The sequence below is a fragment of the Hippichthys cyanospilos genome, chromosome 5 (assembly GCF_059441005.1).
Source record: "Hippichthys cyanospilos isolate Australia breed blue-spotted pipefish chromosome 5, RoL_Hcya_1.0, whole genome shotgun sequence".
Classification (NCBI taxonomy): domain Eukaryota; kingdom Metazoa; phylum Chordata; class Actinopteri; order Syngnathiformes; family Syngnathidae; genus Hippichthys; species Hippichthys cyanospilos.
In genome coordinates, this window is record NC_142373.1 from 16,624,207 (window position 1) to 16,640,831 (window position 16,625).

Below are 16,625 nucleotides of genomic sequence, written 5' to 3' on the forward strand. Positions count from 1 at the left end.
AAGTGAAGGAGATAGGTGACGTTTATTTTGGGGTCATCGCGTCAATCTCGGAATGTATACTCACAAATAGATTAGAGATCTGAAAAGTGCTCATCAAACGCTTTCATTTGAGGTATCACTCAACAGTACTTTCTTGCTGAATCAGTTTTGCCCGGTTACGTGAAAATTTAGAATGTTACAAAAATCACCCGCATCTGTGTTGGATTACCTGAAAATTTGGTAGGCATATTGATCATTGTAGTTGATGTGGAAAATCTCAAGAACTCATTCTACAAAATAAATTGGAACTTGGATAAATTGGTTTAAAGAGACAATTTTTGGGGTCAGTTTGGCTAGGTTTTGCGGCTTTCAACATTACGCTGGGTGGCTTCCAAAGTTAAAGTGGCCAACAATAAATTTCTAAGCATTTATTTCTAAACTGGGCAAAGAATGGTATCAACATTTGATGAGGTAATGGATATTCTTAAAATTGGAAAGAATTTGTGACACCAATTTTACTAACCAACACAAAATTTGGTGTAGACGTCTATTATGTCAGGACTCACCAAAAAGTCTCAACGACCAATAACTGAAGTTGTATAGAGATTCAGTTATTTTCGTTGAAAGCCGCCATATTGGTCAAATTCCACAGCTTGCACCATCACAAACTAAAAATAAAACAAAATAAAACAAATCTGTCATTTTATAAGTAGTCATGCCTCGTCACGTTGACAAATACCAAAAACAAAAGTGAGCTGACGTCACTGGGAAAAGGGTCTATAACCTTCCATTTCAAAGACATGTGTTTATGTTTGTGCAAAGTACAGTGGACCAAAAACATTGCAATCAATATATATATATATATATATATATATATATATATATATATATATATATATATATATATATATTTTAAAAGCTTGTTGGGCCAGAAATTAAATGAAATACGCAGGGAGAATGCACTGCCTGTCAATCTCCTCCATTATAGTAAAACAGCCAAAGTTGTGGGAAGATAATAAGATCTGGATTTTTGTCCCCCCCCCCCGAATAGTGGGCGTCCACTGTACTGTAGCTTGGGCCTCCTTTTTACTAGCTTTTGCTTTGCATCTTCTCTTTGCCCTGCTCACCGGCCACCCACCTCACCCTTCTGTTCCAGATCCACTTCCTCATGATTCTCTCGGCAAACTGGGCCTACCTTAAGGACGCCAGTCAAATGCATGCCTACCAAGACATCAAAATGAAAGAGGAGCAGGAGCTGCAGGACATCACGTCACGCTCCAAGGAATGCCTTCATTCCTACACATAAGGCCATCGCACAGGCACGCGTTCACGCAAAGGCCACGCGAGGCCGCGCGTTCTGACCCGTGGGGACTAGGCTCAGCTACAATAACCACCTGTGCCGTACTAACAGACTAACACACTACAGCTTCTGCACTAACTCTACATGCATATATTTGCTTTTTACATGCCCGTATGTCTTTGGCCGCCATTTTTAAGACCTTTTTGCAACGTGAAGACATTGTGTTATTACATCGCCGCAGTGTGACATGGGGGAATACGTTGAATTGTGACAAGTATTCAATTGTTGTCCTCCCCCCACTTAGTCTCCAAAATCCATTCACGACACCCACAAAAACATTGCTGTGAATTTATTTGAACAGGTTTATAATGCAGTGTAGAGAATGTGCATGAAGACAGTTCTATGTGCTCTTGTGTGCAAACTTCATGGCCTACATTAACTCTACCTCAGGGGTCTGCTGGAGTTGGTTGGAAAGCATGTAGCCGACTTTTTAGAATTATCATTTGGTATGGTCATTGTAATGCTCGTTCAAGCGCAACATTAGGTTATCCCTGTAAAATTAAATGCAAATACATTCATTGAATGCACACATATAGATGAGTGCATTCAACAAATTAAAATATCATGAAGATTTTATTTTAGTAGTTCAGTTAAAAACGTTCCAAAATCATAGGTTCACTCATACAGAGTGAAATAATTCATGATTTACAGTTGAGATGATTATAGCTCATTGCTAAAACCCCAAACCTCAAAAGATGAAGTTTTTAAAAAGTATTTTCCTATGTTTGAAATTAGTCTGTAGTTTCACTTTTTTGTTGAACTACTGAAATAAATGGACTTTTCTATGATAACTGCATTTATTGAGATGCACCCATACATCAAGCAAAATTTACTGATGTAGCGACTGTTACTGTTGATGATGTTGGTGTGGTTTTTGTTTTGCCCACGTCTTCAAATTCTCTCTTTTTAAAGCATATTCCACAAATTTCGACCTTTTCAGCAATAAAATATTTGATCTTTAATTAATTTGATACCTAAATTATTTTCATGTACAATTAATACATAGTATTTTTTCCACTTTCTATCGACTGACGATGACATCACCTGGGCTCATGGCTTGGCTAACGACCAATCACTGCTCAGCTGTTTGTCATGTGGCATTCACTAACTGAGCGGTGATTGGTTGTTACCTGAGCCTTTAGCACAGGTCATTTCCAATCAACAAGGTGGCAAAATGTGTTTTTAAAAGTATTCGATTTAAATAAAAAATAATGGTCGTCAAATTTATTCGCTTTTTACAGCTGAAAAGGTTAAATAAGTGGAGTATCAATTTAAAAAAAAAATAGTTTTAAGAGACTTGATAAGACCAAAAATACAAGTCATAAAACGAGCTTCCTTTTACAACCCAAAATGTGTTTTTTTTTAAATAATTTCTTTCTTTCTTGTTTTTTTGATCTTAAAAGCTTTTAAAAATGCAAGTAATTATGTTGACGTGTGCCCCTAAAGCTAATTGTCACAGTTTGAAAACCATTAATGTGAGCCAATACAAGAACTGTACTATTTAAAAATAATGAAAATTAAAATACTGCTCATGTTTGAATGACGTTATAATTAGAGCTGGCCAAGGATATCGATGCATTGCAATCTAAAAATGAATTATAACTACCCATTTTTTGTTTTTCGTATTTTCTACTTCGACAACGCAAGTGACGTCATTATGGTTTAAATCGCAAAATGGCTGACCAAGACATAGTTGTATACGAAGCTGTTCACAATATGAGGGCAAAATCTGGATACGTTTCGGCCTTAAAAAGAGAAATAATGACAATGGAATCACGGATAAGGTTACTGTGTGTTTTCATTTCAAACAAATATGTATGTTCAAGCTGTGAAGGACCAATTTGTCAACACACATGTGACGTAACCACCCAGCAACAGGCATGTCCGATTTAGCTTCCAGAAAGGCAGACCATAATCTGGAAATGAAACGAAGTGCTACTGGCAGGAGGCAATAATCCATAATGGACTTGTTTGCAAACAGTTTAACGTCGTAATGTGATAGCAAGACAACAAAAAACCCAAGAGCTAACCAACAAGGTAAAGAAATTCTCCATCTCATTTCAGTTTTTTTCCCTTCAAATTTCAATGCTTTTTTCCTCCTTTTTGAGGGGTGGAGTGGAGGGGTTAATGTGAATTTATGTATGCCAATGATGAGCTGCTTTTGGAAAAAAAAAAACAACAAAACAAAACAGAATATCTTTATTTTAGTGGTTATGTCAAACACATTTGCGACACTACGTATTACAATACGGCCTTTGTTGTTTCTAAATAAATCGCAATTTGCTTTCAATAAGCATTAATGCCCAGCCCTAGTTATAATATTCTGCTTGTATTTGTTTTGTAAGTGATTTTTATTATCGCTTTGTTAAAAAAAAAAAAAGTCATTCACTGCCAGCGGTTAAAATGGATTTTGACCTTATATAGCTATCAGCAGCAGTGCAAATAACTTTATACACCGTCAGTCCATTAAAAGAACATTCTTGACATTTATAGCTTGCCAAATAGCAGTACACTTCTTTGCCAACTGTAAAGAGACGTAATTAATTGTTAAGTGTTTGTATCACACGTAAATTCTACGCTTTTTGTTAGTGATAGTAGCTTGGGGGAACAGCTATCAATTGCACAGTTTAACCCTGCCAAATAGTGTGTGCATCATGTATTCAGGATTCACAACTTTATGATAATAATCAACAGAAATTTATTATGTTCAGACAGAATTTTCCCCACAGTTCTTGTATTGGTTCACATTTGAATGTGCAGCTGCACCTAATCTTGTGATGAGACAATGAAGCCTCATAAAACACCTTTGATGTTTTTTTTTTTGCTCCTTCATATAGCACTATATGGTTAACAATGCAGTCATAATTTAATACATTTCCAATGCATCTTTAAACCAAGTGCACCATTTGTAAGAGTAAAAAAATATCACAAGTGTTTCACAAGGCTTCATTTTTTTTTCATCACTGATGGAAAGTGAGTACAATTTTGTAATGAAGTCACGTGACAACATGCTTGCTACATATAACCTGCGGCCATTAATTACAAAGTTGAGTTCCTGTAGCGGCGATAGTGTTATCGAACCCTAAGTGTGCTTTTGTACCAATGGAAAAAGTTTGTATTATCTCAAGAGCTTGAAGGTGTGACCTGTGTACAGTTGTTGTTTTTAACACACTTTTTGTTCATAATTTTTTCTATAATTGCATCGGAATCTGATGTATTTTTTTTCTGTTGCGTAATCTTTTTATAATAGTTGCTAACTAGGTTGTTGCATGAAGATTGAATGTATATACAGTATATGGACTGTGTGGTAGTAGGCCTTTTTGTTTTGTTTAATTAGCTCAGTAATTGTAGATGCTTTTTGATTAATATTTGCTACTGGATGTGTATGTACGCATTTTCTACAACTTTTTTTCTATGAATCTTTAAGCCCCTCGCCCTCTGACTCCTATTATTATACTTTGTAAAGTATCTACATTTGAGCAATGGAAATTAGCCAAAGTGTGGATAGCAAGTGTCTCCTTTTGAATCAACCAAAAACATGAAGAAAACAATTGCTACCTATCAATCACTCCACAGGGGATACAAACCAACATCTTGTTTTGCTGGAGAAAAATAAAAAACACACAACTGGCCTGATTTTTTTTTTTTTTAATTAAAAAAGAAAAGTGACACAAAATCTCGTCTAATCTTTCATCTGTTATCACAGGAAATACTCACACGGCTCGCTCATTTATTTATCCGTACGATATAAAAGCATCAAAACAAGTTTCCATCAAATTAGCAGTTCACCAAAAATCATCGTCTGCATCTTCATTCTTGTGTGAATATGCCACAATGCTGAGGAAACACAGAACAAGCTCATTAAGTGGGGCTTTTCGTGATGAAATAGGAGATGAGAAAGCATTTGGGGATGGCTTGTCGAGGATTATATATGTATTATTAAAATGGATCCGTAAAGTCATACCTATTATCTTCCGACAAACTCTTGACCTCTGGGCTCACGTGTTCTTTTTCACTTCCGGAGCTCTGAACAAAACAATTTTTCATTTAACAAGTCAACTGGCTAGTAATGATAATACATACAGTTGTGCTCATAAGTTTGCACACCGCAGACTTTATGTGAACTAATGAGCACGAGTATATAACCCTGTAAACAAAATGGACAAACATAAGTTGAATATGACTGGTGCAGAAACACATGTAGACAGTAATCAACATTCAAATGCATATATTCTTAATTATTTGTGGAACTCTCCTTCATGTATTATGCCTGTATCATATTGCCCCCTGGTGGTATAAACACACCAGGAGTGGCACAAAATTCAATAAGCATCAGAGCACGAAATCATGATGCACAAAATTTTTGTTCAAGAAATATATATATATATATATATATATATATATATATATATATATATATATATATATATATATATATATATATATATATATATATATATATATATATATATATATATATATATATATACATACACACACACACACACACACACACACACACACACACACACACACACACACACACACACCTTGTCTTGCTTCTTCTCTCTGGCTTCCAAAACCATCTTCATGTACTTCTCCAAGGGGTTTTCATTCTGGACTTCTGCTTCCTGCATCTCGCCCTCATCTCCTCCCTTGTTTTCCTCCTCCTCTTCCTTTTCATCTCCTCCCTTGATTTTCTCCTCCTCTTCCTTTTGTTGTTGCCGCAAGAGCTGGGTAGGCACACATACAGTCAACGAATGAACACGACTGGTTGAACAAAAAACAGTGGGCAAGTCAGTTAGTTACAGTTTCCTTCTCCAGTCTTTCCGCTTCCTGCTTCTCTCTCTCTCTGGCCTCCTCTTGTTCCCTTCGCCTCAATTCTTGCCTTTCTTTTCTTTCACGTTCCCATCGCTGCTCCTCATCCTCTTTCTCTTCAACCTCAGAGGCTGTCAAGACTTGGGAGGATTCTGGGGGAAAATCTTCTTTAAAAAAATGTATTACTGTAAATTTGGGGGTAATATATCTCTATATCTCTCTCTCTCTCTCTCTCTCTCTCTCTATATATATATATATATATATATATATATATATATATATATATATATATATATATATATATATATATATATATATATATATATATATATATTTACACACACGCAAACACGCAGGGCTCAAACATAAGATAAAGTTTCGGCGTATAGTTCAAAATTTCCGATATCTCATAGCACCTTATAGTGCTAGTCAGCTGTTGTTGTCACTCACCCACTCGGGCCCGAGAGTCAGTCGCGGCTTCCGGGAGGTCCCGTGGGGATCGTGGGCGGGGGACAGAGGGGCCACCGGGGGCCTCGGAGGAGGAGAGAGGGCCGGCAGTGTCCAAGAGAAGCTCTGGAATGTGGCCGGGTTCTAGAGTGAGAGACGTACAAAGGCATCTTTTATGCTTTGCCCACCGCCCCTCCTAAACCGGGTCGGGATGCAGCGAAGAATACATAATCAGAGGCCCTTCATCTTGGCCACTGTGTGAGACTTCGCACGCGCACACACATGCACACACCCAAATTCATTAAAATGGTGTGCACATGATTCCAAACCTACATACAAGACACCAATAAGTAAACCATTAACATTTTAATGCAACACAGTGCAGATCTGTTCCATTTTTTTTTTAGATTCCTACAGTAAATCCATATTACAGTGTTTCCTTGCTTATATTGCAGTTAAGTTATTGCGACTTCACTGTCCCTGATTTTCATTTATGACCATGAATTTTTCTATCCACAGCATGTTTACTTGGCTAATTTTCTTGCTATTTTTCTTCCTTTTAAGTCGGACCAGTGGAAAAAAAAATATTGGTTTTATGTATTTGGTTAGTAAAAGAAACAAACTAAAAAGGGAAACAACAGCAAAAAAAAACAAAAAAAACCTTCTGTTGCGTGTGGATTTTCGTTTATGGCCATAACCTTGATAATTTTTTTCTCCTTCTAAGTTCGACCAAACAATCAATCAAAACACATCAATTTTATGTATTTATTTATTATGGAAACAATAATGCATAATAAGAGTTCCATCTCTACTTTGCCGAATTTGGTTACTGTGGGAATTTTGGGAACTACTCTGTATAATTTTCTTCTTACCAGTGCTGCAAAATAACTGTCTAGACCAGCTGATTAAATGCAAGTTTAGTGAAACCCAGTTTCAATTTCAAGTGCAGTGCAGTAACCCGGAGCGCACCACGTGCGCCACTTTCCACAACGGTCTTTTTTTATTTGTTTGCTGTGTGCGGAAAATGCCACTAAAATTAACAGTGCAAGAAGTAGCGCGACTCGAGACTACCTGGTGAAATGCCAGTGAGATCCTCAACATTTATCTTCTCAGGCTGCGGGGAGGAATGTGAGCTGGAGGAGACACGTTGTCGATTTGGGACACTGAAAGGAAAATTATTCAACTGTCTGTGAATTTTCCTGCAAGAAAAAAAAAGAAAAAAAAGAAAAGGCAAGCAATGTCACATGGTACCTGCGTGGACCTCTCACGGTGCTCTGGAGCTGAGGGCTGCGAGGAGGGCTCAGCTCGGGGGATAATTCACCTGAGCTGGACGCCTGGTCGCGGGGGGCCAACGGGTGGCGGCTGATGTGTGACAAGTCCCGGGACAACTTTGACGAAGCTGCTTCTGGCAAGAGGGAAGAATTAAATGATGAAAGTTAAAGCGTTTGCGATGTGTAGTGCAATTGCACACCTGAGACACCAGGTGGTGTTGTGGCACTCATTGTCAGTGCAGGGGTTGGGGGTTTTCAGCATCAAGTGGTTCAGTTGGTCAAAAATGTTTCTAGTTTGACTAAGGATTGACATTTTTTTATGTCAAGCACTTTGATGCCCTTTAAAAAAAATCATTCACGCCTGTATACATGAGATAGTGTTGGTCGACTGCATTAAATCGCACTTCATTTGGCCGGGAGGGGTCAATAAAAAACAAAACTGTGTTGTTCATATGAGAAGCCGTTCTAGGAGGAAAACATTATCAAGTAGATTGTTTTTGCGACCATGCTTCCAGGAACCTCAAAATATAAGGTGTACCAAGATTGTTATTGTCCTACATTACTTGTTATCGCACCGTTTATTTGGAAGAATTGACTAGCCTTCTCACACTGTTTGGCTGTTTTACTATAATGGAGTAGATTGACAGGCAGCACATTCACCCTGCATATTTCATTTAACTTCTGGCCCAACAATCTTTCAAATAAATAAATAAATGATCCCATCCCTGATAGTTACTAAATGTGTCTGATGTCTATCTTGCCTGCATCATTTTACTCTTTATTTAGCAATATCACTTCAAAAGAAGTTATAATTTTATTACACTGGTGCTGAGCTGTATTGGCCACCCATTACTGGGTATTCGGTTATCTTTGGTGTTTATAACTATAGACTCTCATTCAATTCAATTGGGGGAATCAATAGTAATGAACGAGTTAAGATTTGTAAGCACATTTTGTATTGTTTGGAATCTGGTAGAGTGAGCCTAGAGAAGTTTCACATAAAGCAATCTTTTAGTACCTTCGGCTGCATCTCGATGAAGCTTCCTTCCGGTGGGAACGGCTGCATTTGTGAAGGAGTGTTGTTCCTTGGGGAGGTCATCATGTTTTGTAGACTGAGGTTCTGCCGACGATAGGCTGCTAATGCCATAGGACTTGTGACGCTGGTCTTGATAGAAGGTGACTCTGTGTTGAGCAGCTGGGAAGGCGTTTCTGCCATCGTAATCTACCGGGGAGGGGGTTCTGGCTTTTTTAGGAGAAAGTGGTCGAGTGAAGGTCTTTGACAGGTGGGCGGTGTAAGGGTGGGAGAGGTCAGACGTTAGTGTCAGCAAAGGAGAGTCAGCCCGACTTGAAGGCGTTGCGGGGCGTCTCCACAAAACGCTGGAGCGCGCTGCCCTCTGCTGGTATTCCATGCATTTTTTCTTCACGCTTTCATCCTCCCTCTCCAGCTCTTGCATGCGAGCGTTACATTTGGCCAGTATCTCCAAGTCCGAGTTGGAGTCGCTGTGCGCGAGCCGGCCTATGTCGGCGACGTGCTCGTAGGCCGCCTGGGGTCTCAGCGCATCTCGGTCCACATAGATGTCGGGAGGGACCAGCGTGTCTCCAGTGCAGTCCAACACGGAGCGGCCCACCAGGGATGGCTTGGGATTTAGCAGAACTTCATTTTCTAGAGCTGCGGAAGAAGGGTTTGACGGCGGGAATCAAAACCAAATTAGTGGAGGACAATAATATCTGTTACGAAAGTAAAGCGTCGCAGATAAAAAAAAAATCCCGTTACATAATGACTTGCATGTTGCCCATTAAAAATGATCCCAATGAGTATTATCAATGACTTAATAGCATTTGTGCTTAGCGTTTATTCAGTTGAAACTGCAAACTTTAAGAGCCTAAATAAGCTTCCAACCTTGTTGGGTTTGTCGAAGCTGCATTTTGAGGTCCTCAACATGAGCGGTGGTCCACTGCAGATTCTCCTGACACTCCATCAGCTGCACATTCAGCTGACCGCATCGCTCCACCTATAGCCATGCAACACTGGTTATTCCGTGCAAAAATCTTAAGCAACAAAAAATACATGCGTGAATGGAGAATGTGTGTTACCTCAGACTGGAGCTGTTTTTGCAGCATGTGCTTCTGGTTGGCAAACTCCTCCTCATTCAGTTTACTAGCGCTCTGAAGCTTGCGGAGCTCCACCTGCAGGGCCAGCTGCTCGTCGGAGGGCTTGCTCAAGTCTGGCGGAGGGTTAAGAATCCAGTGTTCAATCTTGTATTTATGTCTGACTTAATTTATTCCACTGGATCAGTGGTTCTCTCTCTTTTTTTTTTTCTTTAGGGTAACCCTCTGTGAAATATTCATCAGCCAAGTAAACCCAACCCATCACATCAAAGCATCAAAGTATTTTTGAGTTTAAAAACAAGGCTTGGAACAGAGAGTCTTTGTGATTTACTAAACTTTGAAATTTCATGTTCCAATTCATTTTCTCCTAATTTAAAAAGGGAACTGTGAAGGGCCTTCATGCATTTCTACATGAGAATAGCTGAACTAGACTGTAAGATGTACTTACTTGCTGAGTGCAAACCAATGAAAAAAATAAAGCCTACTTGGAACCAAGCCCATTATATTCTCTTAAGCAAATTTGAATCAATTGGCAGTCAAAATGTCATTTTCGGTCATTTCAAACAGAATTTATTCCATTTTTTTGCGGATTTTTCAAAATGGGTTTCGATTGATAGTTAACACTGTATATATTAGGAATCAGGTGATAAACTCAATGCCATTTCATACTAAAATAATAAATAAATATATAATAATAAATGATATATTAGGATGAGAAAAGGAGAGGCTTTTGTCATCCAAACATGTGGGAAACATTGCCCCCTAGTGGTAGGATGACAAAGTGCTTGATTTGACATGTACGTAGCCGGCTTTTTCAAATGTTAATATCGCAGAAGATCAGCATAATCAATTGTGGCAGCCAATATTGTGATCGCGAATAAAATTCGATTAATTGTAACAGCCCTAGCCGATACCTGTTTGTATAAGTACTTGCAATACTTGTATGGCCACTCTCTTGGAGCAATTTTATGATCACAAACTAGAAATTACAAATTAGAAGCATGGAAAATTTGAAGGAAATTGCGATACTGGAACACGCATTTGTGTATAAAAAATGGTGGTATCGCTACTTAATATGGTGACCACTCATGTTACGTGCTCCCACTGTATCGATCTGAAAAAAGCATATCGGATATTTCTGGTAGATAAATTAGAACGATTTTGACATTGCTAATTAATGGATTGATTTGTGAAGATATTTTAATATCACACTTTTCACGTGGTCATAACGGCATGGCTTTTGTCGTATATTCGCTTACCAGCACGGAGATGCCAATTTTCCTCCTGGGCCTCATCCAGCTGTTTTTTCAGAAGCTTCACTTGTCCTTGCAGGCTTGAATTTTCTTCTTTCAAACCGGAGAATTCGCTCATACGCTCCAGTCTTTCTCTCAGCAGGTCATTCTGCTGCCGGAGCAGACTTATTTGCTGCTGTGCTGCGTCCAGCTCCCCCTTCCAAATCATTGAGATACTTTTGAAATTGGCATCATGCAGCTCATGTAGGAATTTGAATATTTGATGGCCGTGTACCTGTAGCCGCTTCATCTCTGAACAGGCTTTATTGTACTCCTCGAATTTGGCTTTAATTGCTGTTGAATCCTTTTGAATGCGAATGCTTTCCTCTAAAAAAAAGGAAAGGAATATTGACAATACATTTAATGCAATTGAACAATGAATAAATAAATATTCCCTTTACCTTTGTTTTGCTTCTCACTCGCTGTTAGTTGCTCTGCCCTTTTGTTGTAATCCTCCTTTAACTCCAGCTGATAACTAAAATGACATGCAATAGTAATGACCCAGGCCATTTAGATGATGTAATCTACGATTATTCTGTCACTCAACAAAAAACTGTTTCCACTGTCTGAACAAGCAAAAAAAAAAGGTGTCATCCATAGAAATTAAAAAATATGCAAAGGTGTCAAGTATTATTTTTAAATTCTAAAACTTATCAGATGTGACATGACCAACTTTTATGACTTCAAATAACAAAAAGGCGAAAGTCAACCCAAAGGTTTTCTTTACAATATGTTTTATGAATCAGCTGACAGCAATTGGAAACATGATTTTAAAGGTATTATTTGCACACAGAAAATAATTTTGTTACCAAATTAAGTAGACAAAATATTAATGTTTACTGCTTTAAAATACCTGGAAAGTTCATTCTTCAGCCTTTGTTCATACATGTCCTCCATAGTCTTCACTGCTAGTTCTCGCCTCCTCAGCAGCTCTTCACTGGCCTTAACCTTCTCTTGGTGTATTTGACAAGTCCTGCACTCAGAATTTTTGTCAACAGAATTTTATAGATAGTCAACAACACATTTATGTTTAACTCATTCAATCCCAAAGACACATTTGTACGTTTTTTTAAACAGCCAAAACATTGAATCACGGGTACTCATGTTTGGTGAAAGGAGGGTCTAAAAATGGCTGCTACAAAGGAAATCAAGTACCAGAGTAATGGATTACCCCAAGTAATGAAGTGATCAAGTAATTGATTACTTTAGTAACTAATTCATTACATAAGTACTTTAGCACCTAAAGTAATTGATTACCTAAGTACCTGCAGCAATCGAGTACTTTGGCATTTCAGGAATATAATTTATTACTTCAGTACTGTACTTAATTATGCAAAAATAACTTACTTTAGTACATAATTATCTTAAGTAATCAATGTATTTAGCTCTGATTACCTACAGTAATGGATTACATTATTACTTTATTATCTTAAGCAATGGGCTACTGTAATACTTAATTCATTAAGTATCAGCCATTTCTACAACTTGTCAGCGAACATTTGAAAAAATAGAGATTAGTACCTGAATTTGGATATTTGGACTCATTATAAAAAAAAAAAAATAAAAAAACTAAAATATGTCTTTGGTATTAAATGTCTTAAGTCAAACATACTCTTCAAAAGACTCCATTCGCAACTTGAGCTCATTTTCTCTGTTACGGAGTGTGTCGATTTCCTTCAGCACCATTTGCCTCTGCATGTACACATTTTTTTCCTCGATCTGAGATGACAAAGTTTCCACGGTGGCATCAGTTAAACTAAAAGACACAGAAAATCAGCGTTCATTGTTTTACCTCTTGCTGTTTTTGAAGCCGCTCAATGGCGTGTTTCTCCCTGGTGTTCAATGCCTTCGTCTTCATCTCGTAGGTCCGCTCCAGCTCTTGTTTCAGCTTGTCGAACTCTTTCTGAAACTGCACTTTCTCCTCCATCTTTACCTTGCTCAGTTCAACCTCTTTAAAATGCTGCAACTTGTGGGAATAACAACATTAAGGTCACACTGGTGGCTAAGAGATTTTGGGCTTGATTTTTCTTTTCCCAGTACCTTTGTGTTCATTTCAGTCTGCATCTGGGATTCCAATTCTCTTTTATAGGAAGCCAGTTTGGACTGAAACGAAAACCACTTTTCCCCGCTGCAGTCTACGTTCTCATATTCCTTGTCGATCATCTTCATCTTCTCAACTGGGATTGTAAATCAGGTAACAGCACAATAAATATCACACAAGTTTATTAAAATAAAAAAAAAAAAATCATACCAAGAGACTCTTCATAACTGGCTGAGCTTGTTGTCTGAGTGTCAGCATCACGTTGATGTCCGGCCGTCTGATGGTCAGTGATGTGTGACACAAGGTTGATTAAAAAGCCTTTTATAAATAGAGGAAACTTATTTTACTGAAGGAATCGAGAATTCCATTTCTTCTGACAGGTAGTGCTTCATTTAATCACTTAATCTGGCGCGTTTTGATCCTTTTAAAACAAAGACAAACGTGCTACAACAGTTATTACCGCACAATGCATTCAAAATATATTCAAAAGCACCTGATCATAAATATTAAACCATCACTAAACAATTATATCCCTCAGCAATGGCCGGTGCTTAATTAGCCTACCTGCATGATCGGTGCTCTGAGACTGCAAGAGAAGAAATGACAATCAGTCCATATTTATCATTTAAACAAAACATTTCTGATGTTTATTACCAGGGATTTGTGAAAAGGTGATTCTGGGCTAATTTTAAGGCGCTGAAGGAAATCACCTTTCTTGAGCACCTGGCACAGGCAAACAAAAACATTATTATAAAAATATAGAATTTGCAATTTGAGGTGTCAGGGCTTATAATTACTTTTGTGTTACCTTTTCTTTGGCCAGGCCGCTCTCAGGACAGAATACAGATAAGGAGTATTCATAGCCTGAACTGTGAAGATATTCAGCCACTATGTTGTTGCATACTGAGACCAAAAGCGAATCTGATCCCAGAGGAGGTTCCGCTCCGCTTAGCGGTGCAGGTTTCAACTCAAGGATGAGTTGGTTGCGCAGCTGAGTCTTTGAAACACCCCAAAAAGAGCAATAAGTACTCATTGAAACCAAGTCGATCATTGGCTATGGACTAAGAACACTGATGACTTACCTTAAGTGTATCCAGCACTCCCCGATCTCTCAACGTTTTATAAAGCCTCTTCCTGAGCTCGTCGGGGGATAAAGCATCTTCCTTGGCTGACATTATTTATGGAATTTTTGGTCCCGAAACGCGATGAGTCGGAAGCACGACTTCCGGTAAGTATAAGGGCAATCTCACCCGAGATCACCTGTTGTCGATCTTTCTGTGCGATACTTTGACATTATGAGGAATATTTGCGAAATTGTTGTGGTTGTTTTTGAGTTGTTGGGGTTGCGCTTAGAAACTGAAGCGTTTCCTGATGACGCAGGAGGCGCGGCCTGAGATTTAAACCAGTCAACGGAAATCCCACATCGTCCATCAGTTATGACGTACTAGACATATTTATTTATGGAATAAATATTTTATTTGAAAATACAGTAGAGTTTAAACTATTATTATGGACTACGATGAAAACAGTTTATTAAAAAAAAAACAATTAGTGCGGAAAAAAAAACTTTGTGATATCGTCATTTACATGCGACAGCCCTCGGCGCTTTCCGGAAGTAAGAATAGCAGGTAAACAAATACCTCACATTCAATAAGCGGCGAGGCTTTGTATTTTATGTTATCTTAACATTTAAGATTTACTGTTTTGATTGTGACCTTTATATGTGTACATTCATGAACTAGCTATGCGACGGGCCATCAGGAATTTTCGCAACTGGTTCAAGTGCTATAAATGATGCTAAATGTTTCGGTCTGGTACTTGGCTCATTAGTATCTTACTTGTTGTCATCCCACAGCCGGGACAAGCACAGAAAAGATGTCTGGTAGTTTTTATTTTGTCATGGTTGGCCATCATGACAACCCGGTGTTTGAGATGGAGTTCTTACCATCGGGTAAGCCTGAATCCAAGGTAAGGCGTACTTAAAAGTTGTAAATATTTCCCCATTATGTAAGTGAAGATGCTTGTGATTTCGGTGGGTTGTACTGTTGGTTTATTTTGATCACAGGACGACCACCGTCACCTAAACCAATTTATTGCACATGCAGCCCTGGATTTGGTGGATGAAAATATGTGGCTGTCCAACAACATGTACTTGAAAACTGTGGACAAGTTCAACGAGTGGTTTGTGTCCGCGTTTGTCACTGCAGGACATATCCTTTATTCTTTTAGTGTTTTCTCCTCGCTGCTGCATGCAAATTATTTACAGGCATCAATTGTGGTCACGTTTTCTTTAATTCTCTGCCATACATATAAGATTCATCATGCTACATGACGTGAGGCAAGAAGATGGAATCAAGAACTTTTTTAATGATGTGTATGATTTATACATTAAGGTTAGTTACTTGTTATAATAATTATCAACAAAGAGTTTGTGAGGATTTCATGTATTTTTTTCCTGTCTTCCAGTTTGCAATGAACCCATTCTATGAGACAAATGCACCGATTCGCTCGACAGCTTTCGAGAGGAAAGTGCAGTTTCTTGGAAAGAAACATCTTCTGAATTAATTGTCACACGCATGGTGGTTTCTCAATGCAGTTTTTCTGTCTGGATTGTGTGTTTTTTATGTCTTGTGAATTGTCAAAAGTAGCGTAATATCAATTTGTCCATAAAGCATTTTTTCTGTCTTATATTTGCATTCTTTTCATGTCTGTATTCCTGAAAAAAAAATGGTTTTCCTGAGGAACGGGTAGTTTCAGAAGCAAGATGGAGCCTGTGCGTAAAGAAATCCTGGAAAAGACAGGACAGATTTGTGATACCTGTGAGTAATTTCTTCTGCTCTTTTCACCAATATTACTAAAAGCTTTACAAACATTAACAGAAACTCTGTACATGCAAGTAATACTATTTATCCTAAATTTTGTAATGATCTTTTTGCTAGTCATACATGGGAGTCTATTGGACATGTCATGTAGCATGCAGAAAATAGTCTTGCAGAAAAGGAAAAAAAAAGTATCAGTAGTACTCGGGGGAGTATTTTTGAGTAGGCTCTGAGTTCCTTTTAAACACTCCCAAAAGTCCCAACTTTAATCTTTGATATCAGACTAAACCATGACCCAACAGCTCCACCATGATTCCAAGTGGAGCTCTGCGTGATACTGATGGGTCCATCATTAGTCACTCTTATCTTACAAGTTGATAAAACCTTTGCGAAATCTGCCTTGAGATATTTCTTGGCCCCATTGTGACGCGGTAACTGAAGTCTCTTTCATGCTGTTTGGAATTCAGCCTTCCTTATCTCAGGGTACGT

At 38.2% G+C, this 16,625-nt stretch overlaps 3 protein-coding genes across 11 annotated transcripts in view; 2 read left to right on the forward strand and 1 right to left on the reverse strand.

Annotated features, from left to right (window-relative positions):
* Nucleotides 1–4,971, forward strand: part of gpm6bb (glycoprotein M6Bb) — a 37,136-nt gene extending 32,165 nt beyond the window's left edge. Inside the window, exon 7 of the mRNA XM_088415149.1 lies at nt 1,136–4,971. Coding sequence (XP_088271275.1) covers nt 1,136–1,285 — 150 coding nt within the window. The 3' untranslated portion in view covers nt 1,286–4,971. The remainder of the gene's footprint in view (nt 1–1,135) is intronic.
* On the forward strand, nt 3,284–16,005 carry trappc2 (trafficking protein particle complex subunit 2). Of its 3 annotated transcripts, XM_088415156.1 has the most exons (6): nt 3,339–3,376; nt 13,366–13,470; nt 15,173–15,285; nt 15,383–15,525; nt 15,623–15,710; nt 15,784–16,005. In XM_088415156.1, the coding sequence occupies exons 3-6, from the start codon at nt 15,193–15,195 to the stop codon at nt 15,880–15,882; spliced, it is 423 nt and encodes a 140-aa protein (XP_088271282.1). In that variant the 5' UTR covers nt 3,339–3,376; nt 13,366–13,470; nt 15,173–15,192; the 3' UTR covers nt 15,883–16,005. The 3 variants fall into 3 exon arrangements, with proteins under 3 accessions (XP_088271283.1, XP_088271282.1, XP_088271281.1); XM_088415157.1 differs by lacking the exon at nt 13,366–13,470 and having other exon boundaries at nt 3,284–3,376; XM_088415155.1 differs by lacking the exons at nt 3,339–3,376; nt 13,366–13,470 and adding an exon at nt 14,913–14,945.
* ofd1 (OFD1 centriole and centriolar satellite protein) lies at nt 5,053–14,678 on the reverse strand. Of its 7 annotated transcripts, none has more exons than XM_088415142.1 (22): nt 14,400–14,678; nt 14,126–14,314; nt 13,972–14,040; nt 13,882–13,903; nt 13,528–13,635; nt 13,317–13,453; nt 13,069–13,236; nt 12,889–12,995; nt 12,130–12,249; nt 11,678–11,751; nt 11,512–11,603; nt 11,244–11,433; nt 9,970–10,100; nt 9,776–9,887; nt 8,894–9,544; nt 7,856–8,009; nt 7,676–7,767; nt 6,608–6,748; nt 6,149–6,324; nt 5,890–6,072; nt 5,304–5,365; nt 5,053–5,176 (listed from the first exon to the last, which is right to left on the reverse strand). In XM_088415142.1, the coding sequence occupies exons 1-22, from the start codon at nt 14,490–14,492 to the stop codon at nt 5,125–5,127; spliced, it is 3,123 nt and encodes a 1,040-aa protein (XP_088271268.1). In that variant the 5' UTR covers nt 14,493–14,678; the 3' UTR covers nt 5,053–5,124. The 7 variants fall into 7 exon arrangements, with proteins under 7 accessions (XP_088271268.1, XP_088271270.1, XP_088271266.1 ...); XM_088415144.1 differs by having other exon boundaries at nt 6,149–6,309; nt 7,856–8,006; nt 13,069–13,242; XM_088415140.1 differs by having other exon boundaries at nt 7,856–8,006; nt 13,069–13,242.
* Nucleotides 16,006–16,625: the final 620 nt, after the last annotated feature.

Excerpts from the sequence above, each read along its gene's own strand:
- ofd1 (XM_088415138.1), bottom strand. The coding sequence starts at position 14,492 with ATGTCAGCCAAGGAAGATGCTTTATCCCCCGACGAGCTCAGGAAGAGG. Across the intron at positions 13,243-13,316 it reads AGACTGAAATGAACACAAAG|TTGCAGCATTTTAAAGAGGT; the intron begins GTACTGGGAAAA and ends TATTCCCACAAG. Across the intron at positions 11,604-11,677 it reads GAGTGAGAAGCAAAACAAAG|AGGAAAGCATTCGCATTCAA; the intron begins GTAAAGGGAATA and ends CCTTTTTTTTAG.
- trappc2 (XM_088415157.1), top strand. The coding sequence starts at position 15,193 with ATGTCTGGTAGTTTTTATTTTGTCATGGTTGGCCATCATGACAACCCG. Across the intron at positions 15,286-15,382 it reads CGGGTAAGCCTGAATCCAAG|GACGACCACCGTCACCTAAA; the intron begins GTAAGGCGTACT and ends TTTTGATCACAG. Across the intron at positions 15,711-15,783 it reads TGTATGATTTATACATTAAG|TTTGCAATGAACCCATTCTA; the intron begins GTTAGTTACTTG and ends CCTGTCTTCCAG.